Consider the following 24,776-nt stretch of genomic DNA (forward strand, 5'->3'; position numbering starts at 1 on the left):
TAAAAAGTCATTCTGTAGTGCCTTAAAAAACGGACACTATATATATTATTGCACATGTCAGTGAAAATAGAACATATGCCAACTTACATGGAAATAAGCATGCAATCTAAAATTGGACTGTTGTTTTTGAAGAACCACACTTAAATGCACTCCTGTCTATGTGCATATTAGTGTGGTTCCTCCTTAAGAACAATAGACCCATGAATTGAAAGTGGTAATGAAAAGGGATACAGTCCCATGTGGGATCTACATAAAGAAGAAATGTACAGTAACTATGAATAAAACCAGTCTTCTAAATATACTTAGAAATACACAATTGAAAAGCAATAGTAATGTTTACATACTTTAGAAAGCTAAAATCCTCGAAAAATCTGAATTAAAAATATTGGGGAAGGGCCACAGCTCAGCAATAGAGCATCCGTTTAGAACACAGAAGGTTCTAAATTCAATCCCTGGCATCTCCAGGCAGGGCTGGGAATATTCCTTGTCTAAAATCCTGGACAGCTGCTGCCTGTCAGTGTAGACTGCACTGAGCTAGATAGACCAATGGTCTGACTTGGCATAAGGCAGTTTCCTTTGCATGTGAAATCCTCACGAGTAAACAGAAGGACTGTGATGCTATATGTTAATAAGATGGTTCCAAACCTCCCAAGTATTCTGCTGTCAAAAAGCACTCTTGAATACTTTTCAGGGCTGAGTCTCAGCATTTGACAGTGGGAATGAGAGTTGTGCTTGTTTTGAATAAACCCTAGGATTTCGGACACGCCACTCACTGGAGAAGCACTTCTTGCTTCTCTCAGCAATTTATCAAATGGCCTGATATTATTATCTGAATATGAAGGAACAAAATATCACAGAGGGAGAATTTTGCTATAATGTGCATGCCCTGTAGCAGGGATTCGCAGACTTCAGGGCTGTGTCTGTTTTTTTTTTTCTTAACTAGAATTCCAAGCTGCACTGACTGACTCCAGGTGCAAAACCGTAACTAAGGATGGAGCACCCCAGTTGCGTCCTGCAACCCTTGAGCCATAGACTGGGGTCATCTATATAACTACAATGCTACATCTGAATTACTACAGATTTGGGATTTTTTTTTCTTTAAAAAACAACAACACTTTATTGAAATTTGTTTTTCCATACAGAATTCAGAACACACAAAAAAAATCAAATAATGTGTAACTTAGTACAGGTGAAACTAAAGTATAGCCATACAGATAATGCAGGGTATAAGGTGAAAAACTAAAGGAGAAAACAAATCATATCACACACAAACTAGGGCGGGGAAAGAGGAGATGGCAGAATGGGGGATGTGTTGGTAAAGCAGCACCAGGCAGGATTGAACCCTCTTGCTCTCGATGCTGCAGTCAGAACGGGAAGGCAAGGAGACGGAGGTTCTTGTTCCCCCAGCCTCCCTCCTGACATGAAGGGTTTATTAACCCTACTTAAACAGTAGCCCAACCCTCGAACCTAGGCACTCTTTCGTATGTCACAACACAACAGGTCATCAGTATGAAGATCAGCCTGGATCAGGTGTTCCTTGGGCTCGTTCGGGGCCCTGAGTTGGCAGAGGCAGAGCCCTGAAACTAACAAAATATAATATCCATCTTAAAAATCTCAATATTCCTTGGTTCCTTTAAATTCCCGAAGAGTGTAGAGCTCAACTATATATATATATATATATATATATATATATATATATATAAAATCTCTGAATATAAGGTTGATTTTAAATTATTTAAATCGCCTTGACTTTAAAATAAAGCCTCCTGCAATTATCATACTGGAAATGCATTTTCTAGGAAATACATAATGAAATACAACAATATTACATTGCCTGGAACAACCCTTTGCCAAAATGTCATTCCGTGGACTGTTAGATACAAAAAAACTTCATCTGGCTTTCCCCTCATGGCTTTCGACATCTTCTCCCATCTTCTTCAGGAGGGTTTCGTCATTCGGCGCAGCTTGCTCGTACTTGGCTGCTAAGAGAGAGAGAGAACGCAATAATCAAACTGCAATCTGCAGTCCTGTGCCCCAGCACCGCAGCCTTGCCTCCCCATGGACTCTGCCGCCCTTTCTGCCACCACTCCTAGCAGCCCCAACTCACTTCTGTTTTTACAGTACATCATTGTCGCTCCAACTCCTAGGCCAAGCCCCAAAATGAATCCAATAAGTCCTAGCAGCCAAGCCATCCGTGATCCAAAGTATCCTGGAACTGGAGGAGAGTCAGTTGGAGATGCAGGTTTAAGTTTGGGCTGATGTGATTTGGTACTACATTCTGGGGATGAGGGATGGGTAATCCCATCATCCTCACCTTCTGGCTCCCAGGGGATCGTCACCTCCAGTGGTGCCTCCAGTGCTTTGTGTTGTACCTGGCAGGTATAACTGCCTGCAAAATGGCCCTGCTTTGGGAGGAAGATGCTTCTGGTTGAGAACGTCCCGTTAGGATTCTGTTCAGGTTCCAACTCGCATATTCCCTCTTGTATCGGCTCCCCATTTTGCAGCCACTGCACTTTAACGTTTTGTGGGTAAAACCCACACACTAGGCACTCAGCTACCAAGAACGTCTTCCCTGGTGGCCTGGTGACCATATGCATTTCTGGGCGAGCTGCAAGGAGAGGAAAGAGATGTTGAGGTCCTACAAGTCTGGTGACGGTCACTAGAGAGAGACATTGCAGAGTACAGTGGTACATTGGTTCCCGAATAGCTTACTTGTCGAACAAATTGGCTCCTGAACGCCACAAACTCGGAAGTGAATGTTCCGGTTTGCAAACGTTTTTCGAAAGCTGAATGTCCGATGCAGCTTCCACGGCTTCTGATAGAGTGCAGGAAGCTATTGCAGCCAATCGGAAACTGTGCCTTGGTTTTTTAATTGTTTCGGGACTCCTGGAACGGATTAAGTTCAAGAACCAGGGTACCACTGTATAAAGGCAACTCACCTAACAGACTCTAAACAGTCCTCAGCTGCGTGAATGCATTGCATAGCTATAGTTTGCCTTGAGAAGGCACTCGGGGAAAAGGTTTATTCTTCCCTCCCATGCCATAATTCCCCCCCCCCCAGTCAAATTAAGAGTTGCACTCCACAGCCGTTTTGACTTAAGAGAAAAAGGCACCAAGATATCCGATAATGGCCTGACATGTGGTTTGACCCCAGGAGAAGAAGGGTCAAGAAGGAATTGGAGTATGTATCCCCTTACGGACTCTACCCCTTTACTGTAGGAACAATACGGACTGGAGCCCACTCTTCCAATTTACAAGGAGATCTGTACAAAAAGTGGGGTAAGAGCTAGATTTATTGCGCCCTGTTTGTGACCATAGAGGCTTCTAAATGGTGATCTTTGGAGACCGAATGCTGTATTGCTTCCATGCCAAATGCTTAGTCTGATATTGCCATCCTCAAATCTTTTGTCCTTTTTTATTATTACTGACATGCAGCCCTTTAATTGCATATTTTAGTCAGTCCTATGCTCCCTTTAAAGGGCAGGTGTGTGTGAAAAATGCCATTCTAGTCCATCACAGCTGGGAGGGGGGTGGCTATTTCAAGCTGATTTGCAGGAAAGCGGTGCCTTAGCAATCATGAAGGGCCCTAGTGTGGAAGCAAATTCGACTGGGTGGGCCTTCACCCACCTCAGCAGATAAGTTCTTGCAGGTTTCTTTATCATAGAGCAGATATTACCTATTTAGAGCAAAGGGCTACGGAGTTTTGAGGAGGAAAATAAACAGAGACAGAACAGGGTAGAGAGTGCGAGTCAGAACTGGGTCTCACTAAGAGGGGGTAACTGTGCTTATCATGGGCATTTCAGGACTCCAGGTTGTACAGGAAAGGCTCCCACTTACCTACTACCTTTAGCTCAAAATTTTGACTGAGTGGGTCTTTTACCGCTTGGTGTTGGATGTGGCATGAAAAGGTAACATCAACATCAGTCATTTGTGGTATGAAGTTCAGGATACTCTCTGCATAGAAGAGGTAATTGGGCCCACGCTTGCCAGGGGGCGAGTCAACTTTCAGAGTCTCACTGCCTCGCAGCCACTTCACAGAAACATTGCCAGGGTAAAAGTCGGATGCTGCGCACGTCAAGTTGCTTGGTTTGCCCAGCAGCACTTCTGTGGGGCCGAGTGTTAGGCGTGGGGCAACTGGAGGGAGAGAGGAGAGTTAGGAGAGCATCTCCTTGGGCAGCTTAAAGGGTGCTGGGAACTGTAGCTCTGTGAGCAGCAAGCTGCAGTTTCCAGGATTCTTCACAGGAAGCCACACGAGTTAAATGTGCTTTAAATGTATGGCATGGATGTGACTTCCCTTTTCCCTTCCGCAATAAAAGGAAACTCTCAATATAAGGAAGTTGGCGTTGAAGTCATGGTTGAAAGCATGCACTGGGAATTTGCAGTTCAAATCTCACCTTGCCCATGAACTCATTATGTAGCCTTTAAGTTAGTCACTATCCTCTTAGCTCCAAGTCCTGCCTGGCCCGCCCCCAAATGCAGTAAGAGCTGCAGTCCTATATCTCCACTATGCCATCCCTCAAGGTCTGGGCAACCTGTCCCGCTTGGACTACTGCAATGCACTCTACATGGGGCTACCTTTGAAGGTGACCTGGAAACTACAACTAATCCAGAATGCAGCAGCTAGACTGGTGACTGGAAGTGACCACCAAGGCCATATAACACTGGTCCTGAAAGACCTACATGAGAGGTCACATCTCAGTTCTGTAGCACCACCACAAAGGAGGCCCTGTTCTGTTTCTTTACAATGAACATCTCTGAATGACGGAACATGAAACTGCAGTTCTCACCAAAATCTCATCTCCAGAGAAGCAGGCTTTAACGCGAGCTGGTGTTCCCTATAATACACATCCCTAACCAATTTAGGACTTTATACATCAAAATATGCATCTTGAAATATGCTGGGAAGTATAATGGCAGCCAACACAGCTGACAGAGAACCAGTGTTATGCGCTTCATATAGGCAAATTCTTTCCGAGGGAGCACCGTGACTATGCTCCCAAAAACTGAGACCTAAATTATAAGTATTTATTTATTTAAAAAATTCTGTCCCGCACCATCAGCAGCCATTTTGTATTATGGGACAGAAACCTAATTCAGATAAAAGATAAAAATACAATATATACCCCATACAAAATAAAAACCATTAAACCACAGTTGCAGCAGTTCAAGAAATGGAACTGCACGAATTGCAATTCCAATACCCACTTACCTGGGAGTAAGCTTCAGTTAACTCAGTTGGACTTTTAGGACCACGCTGTAAGCATTCAGCAAATAACCATTTCTAAAGCCAGAGAAGGCAAGGTAGTATTGCATGGAACCTAAATATCTCGATGTGGGAGCTAGGCAGGCTGCCCTGGAGCATGACAAAGGCAGGGAGCCACCACTGAAAAGGATCTCTTGCTGGTTGTCATGTGTCATGATGAAGCTGGTTGTAGTACCCAGAGAAATGAGAGATGATGATTTCCACAAGTAGCTTTATTCCAATGACAGATGTAGAAGTGGCAGGTCTTGGCTTTAGCATCCTAGTTTAGCTGCCCTGTTCTGGTGCAGTGTGTGGGGTCTGTCTTACAGAAAAGTGAACATAGAGGTGTTCCTTGCTACACCTCTCTATTCCATTGTCTTATGTAATTTGCTCTCCAGCATGGTTCGAATCAGGTTATCAGAGCAGGGCTGGGAGAAAAGTGCTTCAAGCAATGGACCATAGGGAGTCAAGACAAGGGTGCAGAGCGGCGTTGAGCAACCACACATTTTATTCTCTTGTAAAAATAGACACAGCCTAGCTGCTTTATATCACAATGAGGCAGATACAAGAATAAAACTAGGGCCCTGTCAGGACTGTTTAGCCTGGAGTTAATGTGAAGCGCTTCAAAGGACTTGCTTTAAAACAGTATTTTACATCAATGACTTTCATGTGCAATATGTCTAGTGCTTTAAGAAGGTTTTCCGCCCGCCGCCTTGCCTCCCTTACCTTCTACTTTCAATGCCACCTTCCTTTCAGCACTGTCAGGAGTATGGAGAACATAACACGTATATTCCCCAGCATCCTCATCCCTTACATCTGACAGGTAGAGGGTGGCGTTGCCCTCTCGCAGCCGCATCTCATCAAGCACTGCTCCCCTTGGTCTAAACGCTGTGATGCTGGTATCGAACAGTGCAACGGTTTTTCTTCTCAGCGACCATTTCACAATCAGGAAATCAACGTTTATGGGTCTGGGAGGGTCTAAGGAGAAGTGGCAAGGCAGGTATACATCAGAGTGTGGCCCTGCCAGGATTGGGGATGAAGGGACTTGGATTAGCACGGCTGCCCCTGAAAAGGACAAAGAGATACAGTTAGACTGCAATTAGGGTGGACCTCCATCGCAAGCTAACGTCATCTTAAGTCAGTTTTAACTTCTAAGTTTCCTGCAAACTGTAGTTATGCAAAAAAAGGATTCCCAAAGCCCTTTGGTAAAAAAAAAAACCAGGCTGGTTAGAGGAGTTTGAGGACTAGTTTGAATGTAGGATGCGCCTTTGACTTCTCAAAAAAGTAACCATCTACCATGGTGCATGGGGGCGCTAGGGAAGGGGGAGTACCTCTGGTGTGGGACACATCATGCTCTTTCTGGCGTGGCTTGTCCACCTTTGGTCCCCAGCTTGCACTCAGCTCTCACCTGTGGCTCCTATTATTATTATTATTATTATTATTATTATTATTATTATTATTATTTATATACCCTATACCCAGAGGTCTCAGGGCAATTCACATGAAAAGAGCCGAGAAGCTGTCAGCAGGCGATAGCGGCCACACCCTGGGAAAGGCTTTGACTGGTCGGCTAAATGAGGTGAGCGTAGCTAATGAGTCTCAAACCCTCATTAAATTAATAGATTTCCGTGTGTGAAGACAAGTTCCAGCCATAGAGAGAAGTGAGAGGCAGATGGGGATTGTCAATCTAGGAGATTGGAAGGAGGGAAGGAAAAAACTCTGACCCTAAACCTCTACTCCCTTGTGGGACATCTTCAGCAAAGGCTAAGGAGTAAACCCTACACAAATGTGGAGTGGAGTCCCCTAAGACATTACTCCTCCTTCCGGCAACTCCTGAGCCAAGCTGGTGCCAAACATATTGCTCTGGTTTGCTTTGGACTCAACAGTAAGGCCAAGAGGGGAGTCTTGCGCCCCTCCCCAACCTGCTGTTGAAGGAAAAAGAAGTTTCTTAGGTACACAGGAAGTGCCTTATACTGAATCAGCCCATCGTTCCACCTAGCTCAGTACTGTCTACACCAGGGGTCAGCAACCTTTTTCAGCCGTGGGCCGGTCCACTGTCCCTCAGAACATGTGGTGGGCTGGACTATTTTTTTCTCGGGGGGGGGGGGGGAGAGGAAGTACTGCATGAATGAATTCCTATGCCCCACAAATAACCAAGAGATGCATTTTAAATAAAGGCACACATTCTACTAATGTAAAAACACCAGGCAGGCCCCTACAAATACCGTAACCCAGAGATGCATTTTAAATAAAAGGACACATTCTACTCATGTAAAAACATGCTGATTCCCAGACCGTCCGCAGGCCGGATTGAGAAGGCGATTGGGCTGCATCCGGCCCACGGGCCTTAGGTTCCCTACCCCTGTTTATATTCTACACTGACTGGAAGAGGCTCTCCAGTTTCAGACAGGGAAACCTTCCCTAGTGCTTCTAGGACTAGGCCGCCCTCCTGCCCGTTTCCCGGCTCCTGCTGGTCTTTGCGAAACCGCCCCTCCCTCCTCCCTCCCCCCTCGCCCCTCACCCCCCATGAGCCGCCCCAGCTGGCAAGGGCCCTCCGGGTGAGGGGCTGCAACTTACATGCACCCTGCAAGGAGAGCAGCAAACACAAGAAGCAGGGCATTTTGGGGCCGCCGTGCTTACTTTCATTTCTCCAGAAAGGATGTGAGTACACAATGTGCTGAGAGATAAAAGTTCAGTTGAACTGCGGCTTCCTGGCGCCAGAGCAAAACATTTCTGCTACTAAGCCAGCAAGCCCAGCCGGGCGTGTAGAAGATAGGCAAGTTTCGTCTCTTTTTAGGTTTGTACTGGTGATTTGAAAGTCTCCTTTTCATAACTGTTTTTAACAATGATGTCCATGTTCCATTCGATATTTTCTGAGCCGCTTAGAGGTTTTCTTAATACTTAGTGGTATATATGAGTGTTGTTAAATAATTTTAAAATAGAATGTGTATACACCTGCTTTTTAAAAATGGTTGCCGAGGGGAGGACAGTCACCTTAGTTTTTAGATGGCCCCTCAAGTGCTGTGTTCTCAAAAACATTCTGCTTCTGGCCTTGAGGAATATTGAGGCCTAACAGTCACAAAATGTCAGGGCAGAGGCAGAGCAGGTCACAAACTAGAGGCAGAGTTTGGCATAAGCAGCTGGCAGTCACAGATCTCCTTCTCTGTTAAGAATGATTAGTAGTGGCCCAAAGCTTATTTGGGGGCCCATTGGTGCCAACTCCCTGGGTGCCTGAGCACCCACAAATTCCCCATGAAGGGCCCAGGCACCCAGAAATTTTGGGGCATGTGGGTATTGGGACAGTGCACTGTCCCCCAAAGCAGCATTGAGCCCCTGGGCATAATTTAATGGTGTTTCAAGGACGTATGATTACATAGAATCGTAGAATTGAAGAGTTGGAAAGGACCCGAGAGCCGTCTAGTACAATACACTGCATTGCAGGAATCTTTTTTCGAATGTCAGGCACTGACAATGTTGCGAATTGTTTTCTCCTACGGTACATCTGAATTACTACAGATTTGGGGTTTTTTTCTTTTTTAAAAAACACTTTATTGAAATTTGAAACTTAGTACAGGTGAGGCTAAAGTATAGCCATACAGTACTGATAATGCAGGGTTTAAGGTGAAAAACTAAAAGGGGAAAGGAAATCATATTATAGACAAACTGGGATGGGGAGTGCAATGATGGGGAAAGAGGAGTTGGCAGAATGGGGGATGTGTTGGTAAAGCAGCACCAGGCAGGATCAAACCCTCTTGTTCTTGATGCTGCAGTCAGAGCAGGGAGGAAAGGAGACGCAGGTTGTTGTTCCCCCAGCCTCCCTCCTGACATGAACAGTAGCCCAACCCTCGAACCTAGGCACTCTTTTGTATGTCACAACACAACACGTCATCAGTATGAAGATCAGCCTGGATCAGGTGTTCCTTGGGCTTGTTCAGGGCCCTGAGCTGGCAGAGGCACAGCCCTGAAACTAACAAATTATAATATCCATCTTAAAAACCTCAATATTCATTGGTTTCTTTGAATTCCCGAAGAGTGTATATGTACATGGTTTCAGAATGGAAGGTTGATTTTAAATTATTTAAATCGCCTTGACTTTAAAATGAAGCCTCCTGCAATTATCATACTGGAAATGTCATTCCGTGGACTGTTAGAGACCAATAACGTCATCTGGATTTTCCCTCCTGGCGTTCGATATCTTCCGGAGGGTTTCGTTATTCAGTGCCGCTTGCTCGCCCTTGGCTGATAAGAGAGAGAGAGAGAACGCAATAATCAGGTGCCTCCAAACTGCAATCTGCAGTCCTGCAGCACTGCAGCCTTGCCTCCCCATGGACTCTGCTGCCCTTTCTGCCACCACTCCCAGCAGCCCCAACTCACCTCTGCGTCTTTTGTACATCAACGTCGCTCCAATTCCCACGCCAAGTCCCACAAGATGTCCCAGAGATCCTAGCACCCATGCCATCGGTGATCCAAAGTATCCTGGAGCTGGAGGAAAGTCAGTTGGAGATGCAGGTTTAAGTTTTGGCCGATGTGATTTGGTACTACATTCTGGGGATGAGGGTTGGATAATCCCATCGCCCTCACCTTCTGGCTCCCAGAGGATCGTCTCCTCCAGTGGTGCCTCCAGTGTTTCATGTTGTACCTGGCAGGTATAACTGGCTGCAACATGGCCCTGCTTTGGGAAGAAGGTGCTTCCGGTTGAGAACGTCCCGTTAGGATTCTGTACAAGTTCAGACTTGTATATTCTCCCTTGTATCGTCTTCCCATTTTGCAGCCACTGCACTGTAACGTTTTGTGGGTAAAACCCACACACTAGGCACTCAGCTACCAAGAACGTCTTCCCGGGTGGCCTGCTGACCATATAAAGTTCTGGGCGAGCTGCAAGGAGAAGAAAGAGATGTTGAGGTCCTGCAAGTCTGGTGACGGCCACTAGAGGGAGACATTGCAGATTATAAAGGCAACCCACCTAACAGTCTCTAAGAGCCACAGTTGTATGAAATGCATTACATGAGATCAGATCAGCACCAGAGCATTTGCCTTGCTTGCAGAAGGTCCCAGGTTCAATCTCTGGTGTCTCCAGGTAGGGCTGGGGAAAGCTGTCTTTTGAAAGCCAGACAGCTGCTGCCAGGCAGCATGGACAATAATGCGCTAGATGGACAAACGATCCAAGTCCAACTATATCCTGAGACCAACAAAATTCACTATTGCATAGCTGCAGTTTGCCTTGAGAAGGCTGATATTCCCCTCCTGTGTGATCATTTCCCCCCAGTCAAATTAAGAGTTGCACTCCTGACATCATCACCATCACCATCATAATTTATTTATACCCCACCCATCTGGTTAGGTTTCCCCAGCCACTCTGGGCAGCTCCCAACAGAATATTAATATTATAGTGACAAAAGATCAAACATTAAAAACTTCCCTAAACAGGGCTGCCTTCAGATGTCTTCTAAAAGTCAGGTTGCTGTTTATTTCCTTGATATCTGATGGGAGGGCATTCCACAGGGCAGGTGCCACTACCGAGAAGACCCTCTGCCTGATTCCCTGTAACCTCACTTCTCGCAGGGATGGAACCACCAGAAGGCCCTTGGAGCTGGACCTCAGTGTCCGGGCAAGAACGATGGGAGTGAAGACAATCCTTCAGTTTGACCCCAAGAGAAGAATGGGGTGAAGAAGGAATTGGAGTATGTCTCCTGTTACAGATTAAACAAAATAAAAAAATCCTTCCAGTAGCACCTTAGAGACCAACTAAGTTTGTCAGAGGTATGAGCTTTCGTGTGCATGCACACTTCTTCAGATACACTGAAACAGAAGTCACCAGACCCTTATGTATAGTCAGAGGGTGGGGAGGGGTATTACTCAGAAGTCATTAACAGTCATCAACAGGTTTACCACTCCCATCAGCCAATCACCCATTCCCACCACCCTTCTGAGTAATACCCCTCCCCACCCTCTGACTATACATAAGGGTCTGGTGACTTCTGTTTCAGTGTATCTGAAGAAGTGTGCATGCACACGAAAGCTCATACCTGTGACAAACTTAGCTGGTCTCTAAGGTGCTACTGGAAGGATTTTTTTTATTTTGTTTTGACTGCATCAGACCAACACGGCTACCTACCTGTAACTAGTACTGTTACAGACTGTACCCCTTAACTGTAGGAACAATACAGGACTAGACCCTGTAGCCAATCAGAAGCTGCACTTTGGTTTCCAAACATTTTGGAAGCCGAATGTACTTCCAAATGTACCTCCGAATTTTACCTCCGAGGATGTGGACAGGCTGCTTGGACAAGTGAAACCAACCACCTGTCTCCTTGACCCTTGCCCATCCTGGCTAATAAAAGCTAGCCGGGAAGGGCTGGGCGATGGGCTCCGTGGGGTGGTAAATGCTTCCCTCTATGAGGGAGTATTCCCAGCCCTGCTGAAAGAGGCGGTCATTAAACCGCTTCTTAAAAAAACATCTTTAGATGCGGCTAATATGGCCAACTATCGCCCAGTCTCAAATCTTCCATTCTTGGGCAAGGTGATTGAGCGAGTGGTTGCTGAACAACTCCAGGCACGCCTGGAAGAAGCGGACCATTTGGATCCCTTCCAGTCAGGGTTCAGGCCTCATCATGGGACTGAGATCCAGCTCCGAGGGCCTTCTGGCGGTTCCCTCATTGCGAGATGCCAAGTTGCAGGGAACTAGGCAGAGGGCCTTCTCGGTGGTGGCGCCTGCCTGTGGAATGCCCTCCCAACAGATGTCAAAGAGGAAAACAACTACCAGACTTATAGAAGACATCTGAAGGCGGCCCTGTTCAGGGAGGCTTTTAATGTTTAATAGATTATTGTGTTTTAATTTTCTGTTGGAAGCCGCCCAGAGTGGCTGGGGAAACCCAGCCAGATGGGCGAGGTATAAATAATAAATTATTATTATTATTATTATTATTATTATTATTATTATTATTATTATTATTCCAGAATGGAATAATAGCTACGACTGTATTTTTAGTCAGACCTATACTCCTTTGCGGGACGCGGGTGGTGCTAGGGCTTGCCGATCAGAAGGTCAGCGGTTCGAATCTCCGCGATGGGGTGAGCTCCCGTTGCTTGGTCCCTGCTCCTGCCAACCTAGCAGTTTTAAAACATGTCAAAGTGCAAGTAGATAAATAGGTACTGCTCCGGTGGGAAGGAAAATGGCGTTTTCGTTTGCTGCTCTGGTTCACCAGAAAGGGCTTAGTCGTGCTGGCCACATGACCTGGAAGCTGTACACCGGCTCCCTTGGCCAATAAAGTGAGATGAGTGCCGCAACCCCAGAGTCGTCTGCGACTGGACCTAATGGTCAGGGGTCCCTTTACCTCTACCTTTTATGCTCCTTTTAAAGGGCAGGTAGGCGTAAAAAATGCCATTTTAGTCCATCACAACCTGGGGGGGGGAGGTCAATGGAGGCGCCAGACGGACCTCACTACAGGTCATGTGAGGCAAGGACAGGGAAAGTGTGGCTCTCCAATGTTCTTTGACTACAATTCCCATCTTCCTGACCATTGGCTTTTCTGTCCAGGTCTGACGGAAGCTGGAGCCCATCCACATCTGGAGGGACACAGGCTCCCCATCTCCAAACATGGGGTACGTAAAGCCTTTTTGCTAAATATAGCGCCATGTTAAGTAGTGTGTGAAGCCACCATTTAAATGCAACTTCCAGCTGATTTGCAGGAAAGCGGTGCCTTAGCAATCATGAAGGGCCTTAGTGTGGAAGCAAATTTGACTGGGTGGGCCTTCACCCACCTCAGCAGATAAGTTCTTGCAGGTTTCTTTATCATGGAGCAGACACTACTGGTTAGAGCAAAGGGATACAGAGTTTTGAGGAGGAAAATAAACAGAGGCAGAACAGGGTAGAGAGTGTGAGTCAGAACTGGGTCTCACTAAGAGGGGGAACTGCGCTTATCATGGGCATTTCAGGACTACATGTTGCGCAGGAAAGGCTCCCACTTACCTTGCACTTTGAGCTCAAAATTTTGAGTGATTGGGTCTTTTGCCGCTCGGTGATGGATGTGGCATGAGAAGGTAACACCAGCATCAGAGACTTGTGGTGTGAACTCCAGGACACTCTCTGCATAGAAAAGGTAATTGGGCCCGTGCTGGACAGGGGGCGAGTCAACTTTCAGAGTCTCATTGCCTCGCAGCCACTTCACAGAAACATTGCCAGGGTAAAAGTCAGATGCTGTGCACATCAAGTTGCTTGGTTCACCCAGCTCTACGTCTGTGAGGCCAAGTGTTAGGCGTGGGGGAGCTGGAGGCAGAGAGGAGAGTTAGGAGAGCATCTTGCTGGGAGCAAGCTGCATTTCCCAGTATTCTTCAGAGGAAGCAATATCCGTTCAATGTGCTTTAAATATATGGCATGTCAGTGCACTATGCCAAATGTTTGGGGTTCCGTTTTCATTCAGCGGAGTCACCCAGTAAGTCTTCCTGAATCTTCTTTCTCAGTTCAGCTCATCTGTTGGTGAATTCCCACCACTTCACCCATTCCAGTTCTGCTTAAAGTATTTATTGAAGAATTAACATGACAACTTATACAAATACTGCCCTAAGGAAAATAAAGTAAAACTAAGTACATAGAATTATTCCTACTCTGTGCTCTTCAGCCATCTGGGCAGAGCAACAGCCACCCTGCTCTCATTCATAGCCTGTCTAATAAAGAAGTCTGTTGCTAAGGCAACCTGTTGCTGGGAGAAAACTTGTTGCCAGGGGCAAAACTATGCAATCTCAAGTCTATTTTCAGGCTACATTATCATGGTGCTTGGTTTGGCCAGCTGCACCTTTTTGGGGCCAAGTGCCTGTTAGATGTGCTTTAAATGTATGGCATAGATGTGCTTTGGCAATGCTGAAGGGCACTATTGTGGAAGCAAACTCGACTGGGTGGGGCTTCATCCACTTCAGCAAAGAAATTCTTGATTGTTTCTATATCATGGAGGAGGCCCAACCTGGTTAGAGCAAAAAACTATAGAGTTTTGAGGTGAAAAATACGCAGAGGCAGAACAGGCTAGAGAGCCAGAACTGGGTCTCACTAAGAAGGGGAAGTGGTTCGTAATGCCTTTTTTCGAGAACATGTGGTGCCAGAACTCATAATGAACAGCTCCTGTGTTTTCTTAACAATGGCAATGGCGCCCACCTGAGAGGTGCTGGAACTGAGTTCCGAATCAAAAAAAGGCCTAGTAGTTAGCACGGGTGGGGGGGGGGCAGGGTCGCATAGGAAAGGCTCCCACTTACCTACCACCTTTAGCTCAAAACTTTGACTGATTGGGTCCTTTGCTGCTTGGTGTTGGATGCGGCATGAGAAAGTAACACCAGCGTCGGAGATTTGTGGTATGAAGTTCAGGACACTCTCTGCATAGAAGAGGTAATTGGGCCCACGCTTGCCAGGGGGCAAGTCAGCTTTCAGAGTCTCACTGCCTCGCAGCCACTTCACAGAGACACCGTCAGGGTAAAAGTCGGATGCTGCACAAGTCAAGTTGCTTGGTTTTCCCAGCGGCACTTCTGTGGAGCCGAGTGTTAGGCGTGGGGGAGCTAGAAGGAGAGAGGAGAGTTAGGAGAGCCTTTCCTTGGGCAGCTTAAAGGGTGCTGGGAACTGTAGATCTGTGAGCAGCAAGCTACAGTTCCCAGGATTCTTCAGAGGAAGCAATATCCATTAAATGTGCTTTAAATATATGGCAGGTCAGTGCACTATGCCAATCGTTTGGGGTTCCGTTTTCATTCAGCAGAGTCACCCAGAAAGTCTTCCTGAATCTTCTTTCTCAGTTCAGCTCATCTGTTGGTGAATTCCCACGTGTGAATAAACACCTCACCCATTCCAGTTCTGCTTAAAGTATTCATTGAAGAATTAACATGACAACTTATACAACTACTGTCCTGAGGAAAATAAAGTAAAACTAAGTACAGAGAATTATTCCTTCTATGTGCTCTTCAGCCATCTGGGCAGCGCAACAGCCACCCTGCTCTCATTCATAGCCTGTCTAATAAAGAAGTCTGTTGCAAAGGCAACCTGTTGCTGGGAGAAAACTTGTTGCCAGGGGCAAAACTATGCAATCTCAAGTCTATTTTCAGGCTACATTATCATGGTGCTTGGTTTGGCCAGCTGCACCTTTGTAGGGCCAAGTGTCTGTTAAATGTGCTTTAAATGTATGGCATAGATGTGCTTTGGCAATGCAGAAGAGCACTAGTGTGGAAGCAAACTCGACTGGGTGGGGCTTCATCCACTTCAGCAAAGAAATTCTTGATTGTTTCTATATCATGGAGGAGGCCCAACCTGGTTAGAGCGAACAGCTATGGAGTTTTGAGGAGAAAAATATGCAGAGGCAGAACAGGCTAGAGAGCCAGAACTGGGTCTCACTAAGAAGGGGAAGTGGTTCGTAATGACCGCTCCACACATCAAATGGGGGGGCGACCTTTGCGTGGTCGCACGCAGCCCCCTGATCCCATAGGGAGCCTCCCTGGTAGTTCGGGGCTGGCACCGCCTTCCCAGGTAGGATGCCAGGGGTCTCTGCCTACCCCAGCCCAGCGTCCAATCCTGCCTGGGGAGGTGTTGCCAGGGAATGGCCAGGTAAGGGGAGGGACTTTCCATCTCACACAATTGAATTTGAATCTTACCTCTAAGCACCAGTTGGTTCCAGAGCTTCTCCCACCCTCCACACACTCATTCAAGTTTCTTTTGCAGGTTAACCTTTTTTCCACAGGTACACAGGCGCTGCTATGTCAAGGTCGCTGTTGAAGGGCCGGGAAGGAATTTTCCTGCATTGGCAGGTTTTGCCTTTCCCCTAGCAATACATCAAACTTTGGCAGTTTCAGGCCTTGGGCAGAATTCTTTGGCGATTTTCCTAGAGGGAAGGGTGTGAGGCGGATCCCCATCCCCTTGCAGCAACAAGATCGGGGTATTGGGGGAAGCATTGACCATACCAGTAGGCGTCATCGCTGCCCACTTCCAGCGGCGGCGAACGGGGGGGGGGCTCTCTCTGCTTGAACATATGTTCTCCAGACCCAGACCCAACCCCCATTCATTTGGATAACCCTGAAGCCTCGCAGAACCCCGGCTGGGGACTGGAAAGAATAACGCCCAATGCCTGAGCCAAGGTCTCCCTACATCTGAATCTTAATAAAGTTGTGGCCAATTTGAATCCCATAGCACATAGTCTTGAGTCATTATTCCGCTCAGGTGGTCGCCTGGGGTTTGGGGGAGACACCTGTCCGTGCAATGCTATTTTTCTAGAAAATGAGGTGCCAGAACTCATCATGAACAGCTCCCTCGTTCTCTTAACAATGCCAATGGCGCCCACCCGAGAGGTGCTGGAACTGCGTTCCAGATTTTAAAAAGGCCTGGTGGTTAGCATGGGCAGGAGGGCGGGGGAGGGGCAGGACTCCAGGGTCGCACAGGAAAGGCTCCCACTTACCTACCACATCCAGCTCAAAATCTTGACTGATTGGGTCTTTTACAGCTCGGTGTTGGATGCGGCACGAGAAGGTAACACCAATGTCAGAGATCTGTGGCGTGAACTCCAGGACACTCTCTGCATAGAAGAGGTAATTGGGCCCACGCTTGCCAGGGGGCAAGTCATCTTTCAGAGTCTCACTGCCTCGCAGCCACTTCACAGAGACACCATCAGGGTAAAAGTCGGATGCTGCACATGTCAAGTTGCTTGGTTTGCCCAGCGGCACTTCTGTGGAGCCGAGTGTTAGGCGTGGGGGAGCTGGAAGGAGAGAGGAGAGTTAGGAGAGCATCTCCTTGGGCATCTTAAAGGGTGCTGGGAACTGTAGCTCTGTGAGCAGCAAGCTGCAGTTCCCAGGATTCTTCACAGGAAGAGGCAACTCTCAGTACAAGGAAGCTGGTGCAGAAGTCATGATTAAAAGCATGCACTGGGAATTTGCAGTTCAAATCTCACCTTCCCCATGAACTCATTAGGTGGCCTTTAAGTTAGTCACTATCCTCTTAGCCCCAAGTCCTGCCTGGCCTGCCCCCAAATGCAGTAAGAGCTGCAGTCCTATATCTCCACTATGCCATCCCTCAAGGTCTGGGCAAACTTGCCCAGGGGAGCTTGGACTATTGCAACACACTCTACATGGGGCTACCTTTGAAGATGACCTGGAAATTACAACTAATCCAGAATGCAGCAGGCAGACTGGTGACTGGGAGCTTCCACCGAGACTACATAACACAGGTCTTGAAATACCTACGTTGGCTCCCAGTACGTTTCCAAGCACATTTCAAAGTGTTGGTGTGACCTTTAAAGCCCTAAACAGCCTCGGCCCAGTATACCTGAAGGAGCGTCTCCATCCCCATCATTCTCCCCAGACACTGAGGTCCAGCGCTGAAGGCCTTCTGGTGGTTCACTCCCTGCGAGAAGTGAGGGAACTAGGGAACCAGGCAGAGGGCCTTCTTTGTAGTGGCACCTGCCCTGTGGAACGCCCTCCCACCAGATATCAAGGAAATAAACAACAATCATGACTTCCACTTGAGGCGCCATGGAAGATGGCTGAAAGTTCCATCGCTCCGGCTCTCACAGGGTAATTAGAGGCTGAGATGGGAATAATCGGCCTCCCAAAATCTTCCTGGGGGCTGCGGGAAGACACAGTCTCATCCACAGATGCCCAACAACCCAGCCCCAAATTCAGAAGGAAGGAGAGGCTGGGGGGCACTGGATTGAAAGCCCCCGAGGGAGTCTGGCTCTCCTGGACACTGTCTCTGCGAGCGAATCAAGTTCCATTTCTTAAGATGAAAAATTGGATTTAAGTTTTGGACATGCTTCAAGCGAGGACGGAGGAATTACTCTGCTAAACAACCCAGCTACGGAGGTGCCAAAAAAGATGAATCGAAGAAGGACTAACATCAAGTTGGTATGTTTGAACGGAACGGAAAGGGGGGGGGAGCCTCTTTTATTATTGTATTTTGCTTCATTATATTACTTGGCAAAAACAAACAAACCAGAAGAACCATTTACAATATCTATAACAAGCGAGACTGGAAAGTTTGGTGTTCGTTTACATAATATTGCTTTAAAATTATAAACTGTGTGGAAATGAAAATATATAATTAAGTTTTTTGATCTTTGATTTGCTAGGAAGAGGATAAAAGATTCTCCAATTTGTTGACATCAGACAGAAGCAGGATCTCATTAGCCACTGGAGTCTTGTTAAAAAAATCTTGGGACTGTTTCCTGGAATCTTTGTCAGAGTAGTGTCGCAGTTACAATTTGGAAATCCACCATACTGGAAGTTAAGACCGGGCTGCAGAATTATAAATAGTCATAGGGGGAGGTGAGCCTTTAATATGTCATTATATTTGTATTTCCAGATTGATTTGGTAAATCTCCCCTGGAAAGGCTATTGTTTGATGTTTGATTGTTAGAGTTTTGAGGAGAAAAATATGCAGAGGCAGAACAGGCTAGAGAGCCGGAACTGGGTCTCACTAAGAAGGGGAAGTGGTTCATAATGCCTTTTTTTCTAGAAAATGTGGTGCTAGAACTCATAATGAACAGCTCCTGCGTTCTCTTAACAATGGCAATGGTGTCCACCCGAGAGGTGCTGGAACTGAGTTCCAGATCAAAAGGAGGCCTAGTAGTTAGCACGGGCGGGGGGGGCTCCCACTTACCTACCACCTTCAGCTTAATATCTTGAGGGATTGGGTCTTTTGCTGCTTGGTGTTGGATGTGGCATGAGAAGGTAACACCATCGTCAGAGATTTGCGGTATGAAGTTCAGGACACTCTCTGCGTAGAAGAGGTAATTGGACCTGGGCTGGGCAGGGGGCGAGTCAACTTTCAGAGTCTCACTGCCTCGCAGCCACTTCACAGAGACACGGTCAGGGTAAAAGTCGGATGCTGCACACGTCAAGTTGCTTGGTTTTCCCAGCCGCACTTCTGTGGGGCCGAGTGTTGAGCGTGGGGGAACTGGAGGGAGAGAGGAGAGTTAGGAGTTCTATACCATTTTAATAAAAAAATTCTACTTAATTCTTTATATTTTTCTATTTTAATATTATTTACATTCTTCATCAGTTCTTGGACCGTATTTTGATGGATCATACCTTTTTGCTCCCATTTAATCTGGATCACCCTTATCATTCTTTCTTTGTCGCTTATCATCAATTTATATAACATCCATGCTATCCCTTTCTCCGTTATTTGTCTTTTGTTCAGCACTGTATCTATTTTCATTTCTGTCCTCATCATCTCCACTACTCTTTCCATTTTTATCTATCTATCTATCTATCTATCTATCTATCTATCTATCTATCTATCTATCTGTACAAGGGACCCAGGTGGCGCTGTGGTTAAACCACTGAGCCTAGGGCTTGCTGATCAGAAGGTCGGCGGTTCGAATCCCTGTGACGGGGTGAGCTCCCGTTGCTTGGTCCCAGCTCCTGCCAACCTAGCAGTTCGAAAGCACGTCAAAATGCAAGTAGATAAATAGGAACCGCTACAGCGGGAAGGTAAACGGCATTTCCATGTGCTGCTCTGGTTCGCCAGAAGTGGCTTTGTCATGCTGGCCACATGACCTGGAAGCTATACACCGGCTCCCTCGGCCAATAATGCAAGATGAGCGCGCAATCCCAGAGTCGGTCACGACTGGACCTAATGGTCAGGGGTCCCTTTACCTTTACCTTTATATAAATGTACTAGTTACAGGTAGGTAGCCGTGTTGGTCTGACACAGTCAAAACAAAATCCTTCCAGTAGCACCTTAGAGACCAACTAGGTTTGTCATAGGTATGAGCTTTCATGTGCATGCAAACCTAGTTGGTCTCTAAGGTGCTACTGGAAGGATTTTTATATTTTGTTATAAAAATGTAGGCATTGCGCATGCAGATGTAACAGCCTTTCTCCGTAACCGCTGAACTGTAATGTAACAAATTTGGCCACAACATTCCATGCCCATCGGCGAGGGATCTGGCATAATTTTTTTTCCAAAAAAGCAAACCTTTCCTTTCATACCAAAAAGTGGCGCCCAAATTAGATGTCACCAGCAGAAGCTCTGAAGACACCAGCACCATCCAATAGAAAGGCAGATCGCCCACTGTTGCCTGCAAAGCGGCGCCACCAGATGACATCACAAAATTCCACAGCAACCAACTGAAAACAGGCCCTTTGCAGCAACAAGGTCCAACATTGCCAAGTGGAGGTAGGGGCCTGCCTGGGGGGTGATGGGGGGGCGAATAGGGAGCGGGGATAGGTAATGGGTCAGAACAGGGTGGGGGGAGACACAGGGATGAAACCTGCCCTCTCCACAGTATCTCACCTCGGCTTTGCAGAGTAGGCTAAGTGGGTTTAGGGGCCTGCCGGGGGGGGGGGTGCGAATAGGCACAGTGTAGGGGAAATTACACAAATAACCCACAGCAACGTGTGGCAGGGCCAGCTAGTTAAGTCATAAAGTCCTTGCACTTTCAGCCAATATTGTTTTCCTATTTTCTCCCCAAAAACTTTCCCAACTAATATTTTTATTTTCTTCTTTATATAAAAATGTATAGATTTCTGCAAATTCTTTCCTTATTTCTTTAGAGCTTTGTGTAAGTATTTTCCTTCTGGTCATAATGGCCTTCACCCTCTGTTTATCCCTCCTCTTTAAGTAGTTTGCAAGTCTCTTATATGAAATGGAGCTTCACACTCATATTGCACCCAATATTGTGAAAAGCCAACAACATTTTTTTTCAACCACAACCTCATAGTTGTCTGCTTTTTTTGTTGCCAAGGAAGTTTTTGAGAACTGCCACGAAAGACTGCCACACTTTCTTCTCTTTGCAATTCATCTTCCTGACAAATTCCTCATCTCAAACAAGGGAACAAATTTGAGATCCATCGAACAAACCTGCTTTGATCTTCTCAAAAGACAAAGCAGGAAAAGCTGCAACTGTATGTTGAAAACATTTACCTTCAGAATTTAATGCTATCACGAACTATTTCATCAAGATCTTTTTTCATGTCTCCTACCGTAGGATGTTGCTTTTCAAACACCAAATTAATTCTTTTAAATCCATCTCAGAATCAAATCCAGAATTCCTCCTTCCATGGCAGACTACTGTTGGACCATCAAATAAGAATCCCCTGTGCAAGTCCACAAACACAAGAGCTACAAGTGCAAATTCTTACCTGAATAACAAGAGCTTGTAGATACTGTGTATCCCCAGAGAATATATTTTGTGCATACCTCCAACTGTACATAGATACACATGTCATGTTCAATAAGTCACTTACATTTATACTCATATTGTACTACTTTGGCTATGTGTTTAATAAAATATTGAATTCTTGCATTGTGAAAAACAAAGATTATGGTGAAAAGTAGAAAAACATGAATTGCAAAAAACTAGAGCTTACAGAACTAAACCAACCAGATTTGAAATCAGGATTGAAAGAACATATAAGAACAGTTGAAAAATCTCAGGCAACAGAAAATGAAAGAAAAATTGTTCCCCAATGTATTATCATCATCATCCTCAAACTAGGGATCTGTCAGGTCTGTTTAGCTGGGAGTTAACATGAAGTGCTTCAAAGGATGTGCTTTAAAATGGTTTTTTACATCAAGTACTTTCATGTGAAATATGTTTAGTACTTTAAAAAACGTTTTCTGCCCGCTGCCTTGCCTCCCTTACCTTCTAATTTTAATTCCACCTTCCCTTCAGCCGTGTCAGGAGGATGGCTAACACTACAAGTATACTCCCCGACATCCTCGCCCATTACATCTCTGAGTTTGATGGTGGCATTGCCCTTTCTCACCCCATGCACATCAAACACTGCTCCCTTCAGTCTAAATGTGTTCGTGTTTCCATGAGACCATGAAGTAACTGTTCTTCCTTTCAGCGACCATCTCACACTCAAGATTTTGTTGTCAATGGTCCTGGGAGGGTCAAAAGTGAAGTAGCAAGGCAAGTATGCAGTGGAGTGTGGCCCGGCCTGGACTGGGGATGAAGGGACTTGGATTATCACAGCAGCCCCTGAAAAGGACAAAGAGATACAGTTAGACTGCAATTAGGGTGGACCTCCATCGCAGGCTAAAGCCATCTTAAGCCAGTATTAACTTCTAAGATTCCTGCAAACTGTAGTTATGCAAAAAAACGGATTCCCAAAGCCCTTTGGTAAAAAACCAGACTGGTTAGAGGAGTTTGAGGACTAGTTTAAATCTGAATGTAGGATGTGCCTTTGACTTCTCAAAAAAAGTAACCATCTGCTGTGGTGTATGGGGCGTTAGAGGGGGGGTACCTCTGGTGTGGGACACGTCATGCTGTTTCTGGGGTGGCTTGTCCACCTTTGGTCCCCAGCCTGCACTCAGCTCTCACCTGTGGCTATTATTATTATTATTATTATTATTATTATGCCACCGTGTACCCGAAGGTCTCAGGGCAAGTCACATGAAAAGAGCCGAGAAACTGTCAGCAAGCGATAGCGGCCACACCCTGGGAAAGGCCTCGACTGGCTGGCCAAATGAGGTGAGGGTAGCTAATGGGTCTCAAACCCTCAGTGAGTTAAGAGATTTGCCATGCGTGCGAAGACAAGTTCCAGCAGATTGAGCCAATGCTGGGTCTAAGAGAGTAGAAGGCGGTTTCTGCACATGCTGTAGATGGAAGTGAGGGGCAGATGGGAAGACAGCCCACCTAGGAGAGGGGAAAAACTCTGACCCTAAACCTCCACTCCCTTGTGGGACATCTTCAGCAGAGGCTAAGGAGTAAAGCCTACACAAATCTGGAGTGGAGTCCCTAAGACAGTTGGATGGTGCATTGTACTCCTCCTTCCGGCAACTCCTGAGCCAAGCTGGTGCCAAACGTATTGCTCTGGTTTGCTTTGGACCGCAAGAGTAAGGCCAAGAGGGGAGTCTTGTCATCTGGGCAGCCCAGGACCTCCATATACACCACCCCGGCTTGTGCCATGCGAAGGTCACTTTGGTGCTGCTAACACAGTGGTTTGACTTCACCCCTAGAGGCACACTCCATTGTCTCTTGATGCTAACAATCATCTGTTACCCCTGTCACATGCTGATGAACTACAACTCCATTCAACCCTAGCAAGCATGGCCAATGACCGGGGCTGATGGGAGTTGTCGGTTGGCAACATCTGGAGGGCCAGAAGTTCCCTATACCTGTACTACCACATCACCTTCAGCATGGACTCTCCACATGGACACCAGTGTTTCGTTTCTTTTCCTTTCTTTTAGCTGTAGCACCGCTCAAAGAAGGAGCATTCTATGTTACCTGCCACTGAGGGTGAAAACAGGATTCAGTGTGTGTGATATAACGTATTTATATATAATGTAATTTTTTTCCTCTTGCAACAACAGCTGTCCGGGAGCCCAAGCAAGCTGTATCAGGCCATCGATCAACCTAGGTCAGTACTGTCTACAATGACTGGCAGAGATTCTCCAGGGTTTCAGATAGGAAACCTCTCCTAGTGCTTCTAGGATTAGGCCGTCTGCCCGCTTCCCGGCTCCTGCTGGTCTTTGCGAAGCCACCTCTCCCTCCCTCCTTCCTCCCCCATCGCCCTCGCCCCCAAGAGCCGCCCCAGCTGACGAGGGTCCTCTGGGTGAGGGGCTGCGACTTACATGCGCCCTGCAAGGAGAGCAGCAAACACAAGAAGCAGGGCATTTTGGGGCCGCCTTGCTTACTTTCATTTCTCCAGAAAGGATGTGAGCTCAATATGCACCTGAGAGACAAAAGCTCAGCTAAACTGTGGCTTCCCAGGTACCAGATTAAAACATTCTGCTTTTAGGCAAGCCAGCCCAAGCTGGGCGTGTAGAAGTTAGGTTTGTTTCCTTTCTTTTTACATTGGAACCTTGGTTTTCAAACGCAATACGTTCCGGAAAACCGTTCAAGTTCAAAAACGTTCAAAAACAGAAAAATCAGTATGGAAGCCTCAATACAATAGGGAAACTCAAAACGGAAGCCGTGCAGCGCGTTTGACTTCCGATAAGTGTTTGGAAACCGAAGCAGTTACTTCCGGCATTCGAGTTCCGAAACGTTTGTCAATGGAGAAGTTTGAAAACCAAGGTTCTACTGCAGTTTATACAGTACTGGTGATTTCAAAGTATCCTTTGCATATATTTAAATAATGTTCTTAACAATGCTCCATTTGATAACTTTGTGAGCCGCTTAGAGGTTTTCTTAACACCGAGTGATATATATGAATGTTGTTAAATAATTTAAAATAGAATGTGTATACACCTGCTTTTAAAAAATGGTTGCTGTGGGGGGGACGTCTCCTTAGTTTTTAGATGGCCCATCAAGCACTGTGTTCTCAAAAACTTTCTGCTTCTGGCCTTGAGGATTATTGAGGCCTAACAGTCACAAAATGGCAGGGCAGAGGCAGAGTAGGGCACGATCTTAAGGCAGAGTTTGGCATAAGCAGCTGGCAGTCACAGATCTCCTTCTCTGTTAAGAATGATTAGTAGCGGCCCAAAGCCCATAGGTGCCAACTCCCTGGGTGCCTGAGCACCCACAAATTCCCCATGAAGAGGCCGGGCACCCACAAATTTCGGTGCAGGTGGGCATTGGGACAGTGCACTGTTCCCCAAAGCAGCATTGAGCCCCTGCAC

General features: G+C 46.4%; 2 protein-coding genes and 1 gene segment (V, D, J or C); all 3 read right to left on the reverse strand.

The window, feature by feature from the left end:
- Positions 1–1,087: 1,087 nt before the first annotated feature.
- Positions 1,088–7,947, reverse strand: LOC118095383 (HLA class II histocompatibility antigen, DR beta 5 chain). Of its 4 annotated transcripts, none has more exons than XM_088654555.1 (6): positions 7,820–7,947; positions 5,969–6,307; positions 3,838–4,134; positions 2,315–2,608; positions 2,108–2,215; positions 1,088–1,979 (listed from the first exon to the last, which is right to left on the reverse strand). In XM_088654555.1, exons 1-6 carry the CDS (start codon positions 7,860–7,862, stop codon positions 1,891–1,893), a joined length of 1,170 nt encoding a protein of 389 aa, XP_088510681.1. In that variant the 5' UTR covers positions 7,863–7,947; the 3' UTR covers positions 1,088–1,890. The 4 variants fall into 4 exon arrangements, with proteins under 4 accessions (XP_088510681.1, XP_060137572.1, XP_060137571.1 ...); XM_060281589.2 differs by having other exon boundaries at positions 1,088–1,982; XM_060281588.2 differs by having other exon boundaries at positions 2,108–2,608.
- Positions 7,948–8,780: 833 nt separating this feature from the next.
- On the reverse strand, positions 8,781–16,181 carry LOC148683970 (Ig gamma chain C region-like). The segment is given in 5 exon segments: positions 8,781–9,481; positions 9,617–10,117; positions 13,212–13,508; positions 14,486–14,782; positions 16,169–16,181. Coding segments are annotated over 5 exon segments (1,200 nt in total).
- A 285-nt stretch (positions 16,182–16,466) lies between these two features.
- On the reverse strand, positions 16,467–24,187 carry LOC148683971 (natural cytotoxicity triggering receptor 3 ligand 1-like). Its single transcript, XM_088654727.1, has 5 exons — positions 24,179–24,187; positions 23,787–23,793; positions 21,847–22,188; positions 16,660–16,956; positions 16,467–16,474 (listed from the first exon to the last, which is right to left on the reverse strand). Exons 1-5 carry the CDS (start codon positions 24,185–24,187, stop codon positions 16,467–16,469), a joined length of 663 nt encoding a protein of 220 aa, XP_088510853.1.
- Between the last annotated feature and the right edge of the window lie 589 nt (positions 24,188–24,776).

This window comes from Zootoca vivipara, chromosome 12 (genome assembly GCF_965207765.1).
Source record: "Zootoca vivipara chromosome 12, rZooViv2.hap1.1, whole genome shotgun sequence".
In the NCBI taxonomy this organism is placed as follows: domain Eukaryota; kingdom Metazoa; phylum Chordata; class Lepidosauria; order Squamata; family Lacertidae; genus Zootoca; species Zootoca vivipara.

Excerpts from the sequence above, each read along its gene's own strand:
- LOC148683971 (XM_088654727.1), bottom strand. Across the intron at positions 16,957-21,846 it reads GGTGGAATTAAAATTAGAAG|CTCCCCCACGCCTAACACTC; the intron begins GTAAGGGAGGCA and ends CTCTCCTTCCAG.
- LOC118095383 (XM_060281587.2), bottom strand. The coding sequence starts at position 7,862 with ATGCCCTGCTTCTTGTGTTTGCTGCTCTCCTTGCAGGGTGCAT. Across the intron at positions 4,135-5,968 it reads GGTGGCATTGAAAGTAGAAG|TTGCCCCACGCCTAACACTC; the intron begins GTAAGGGAGGCA and ends CTCTCCCTCCAG. Across the intron at positions 1,983-2,107 it reads GATGTACTGTAAAAACAGAA|CAGCCAAGTACGAGCAAGCT; the intron begins GTGAGTTGGGGC and ends TCTCTCTCTTAG.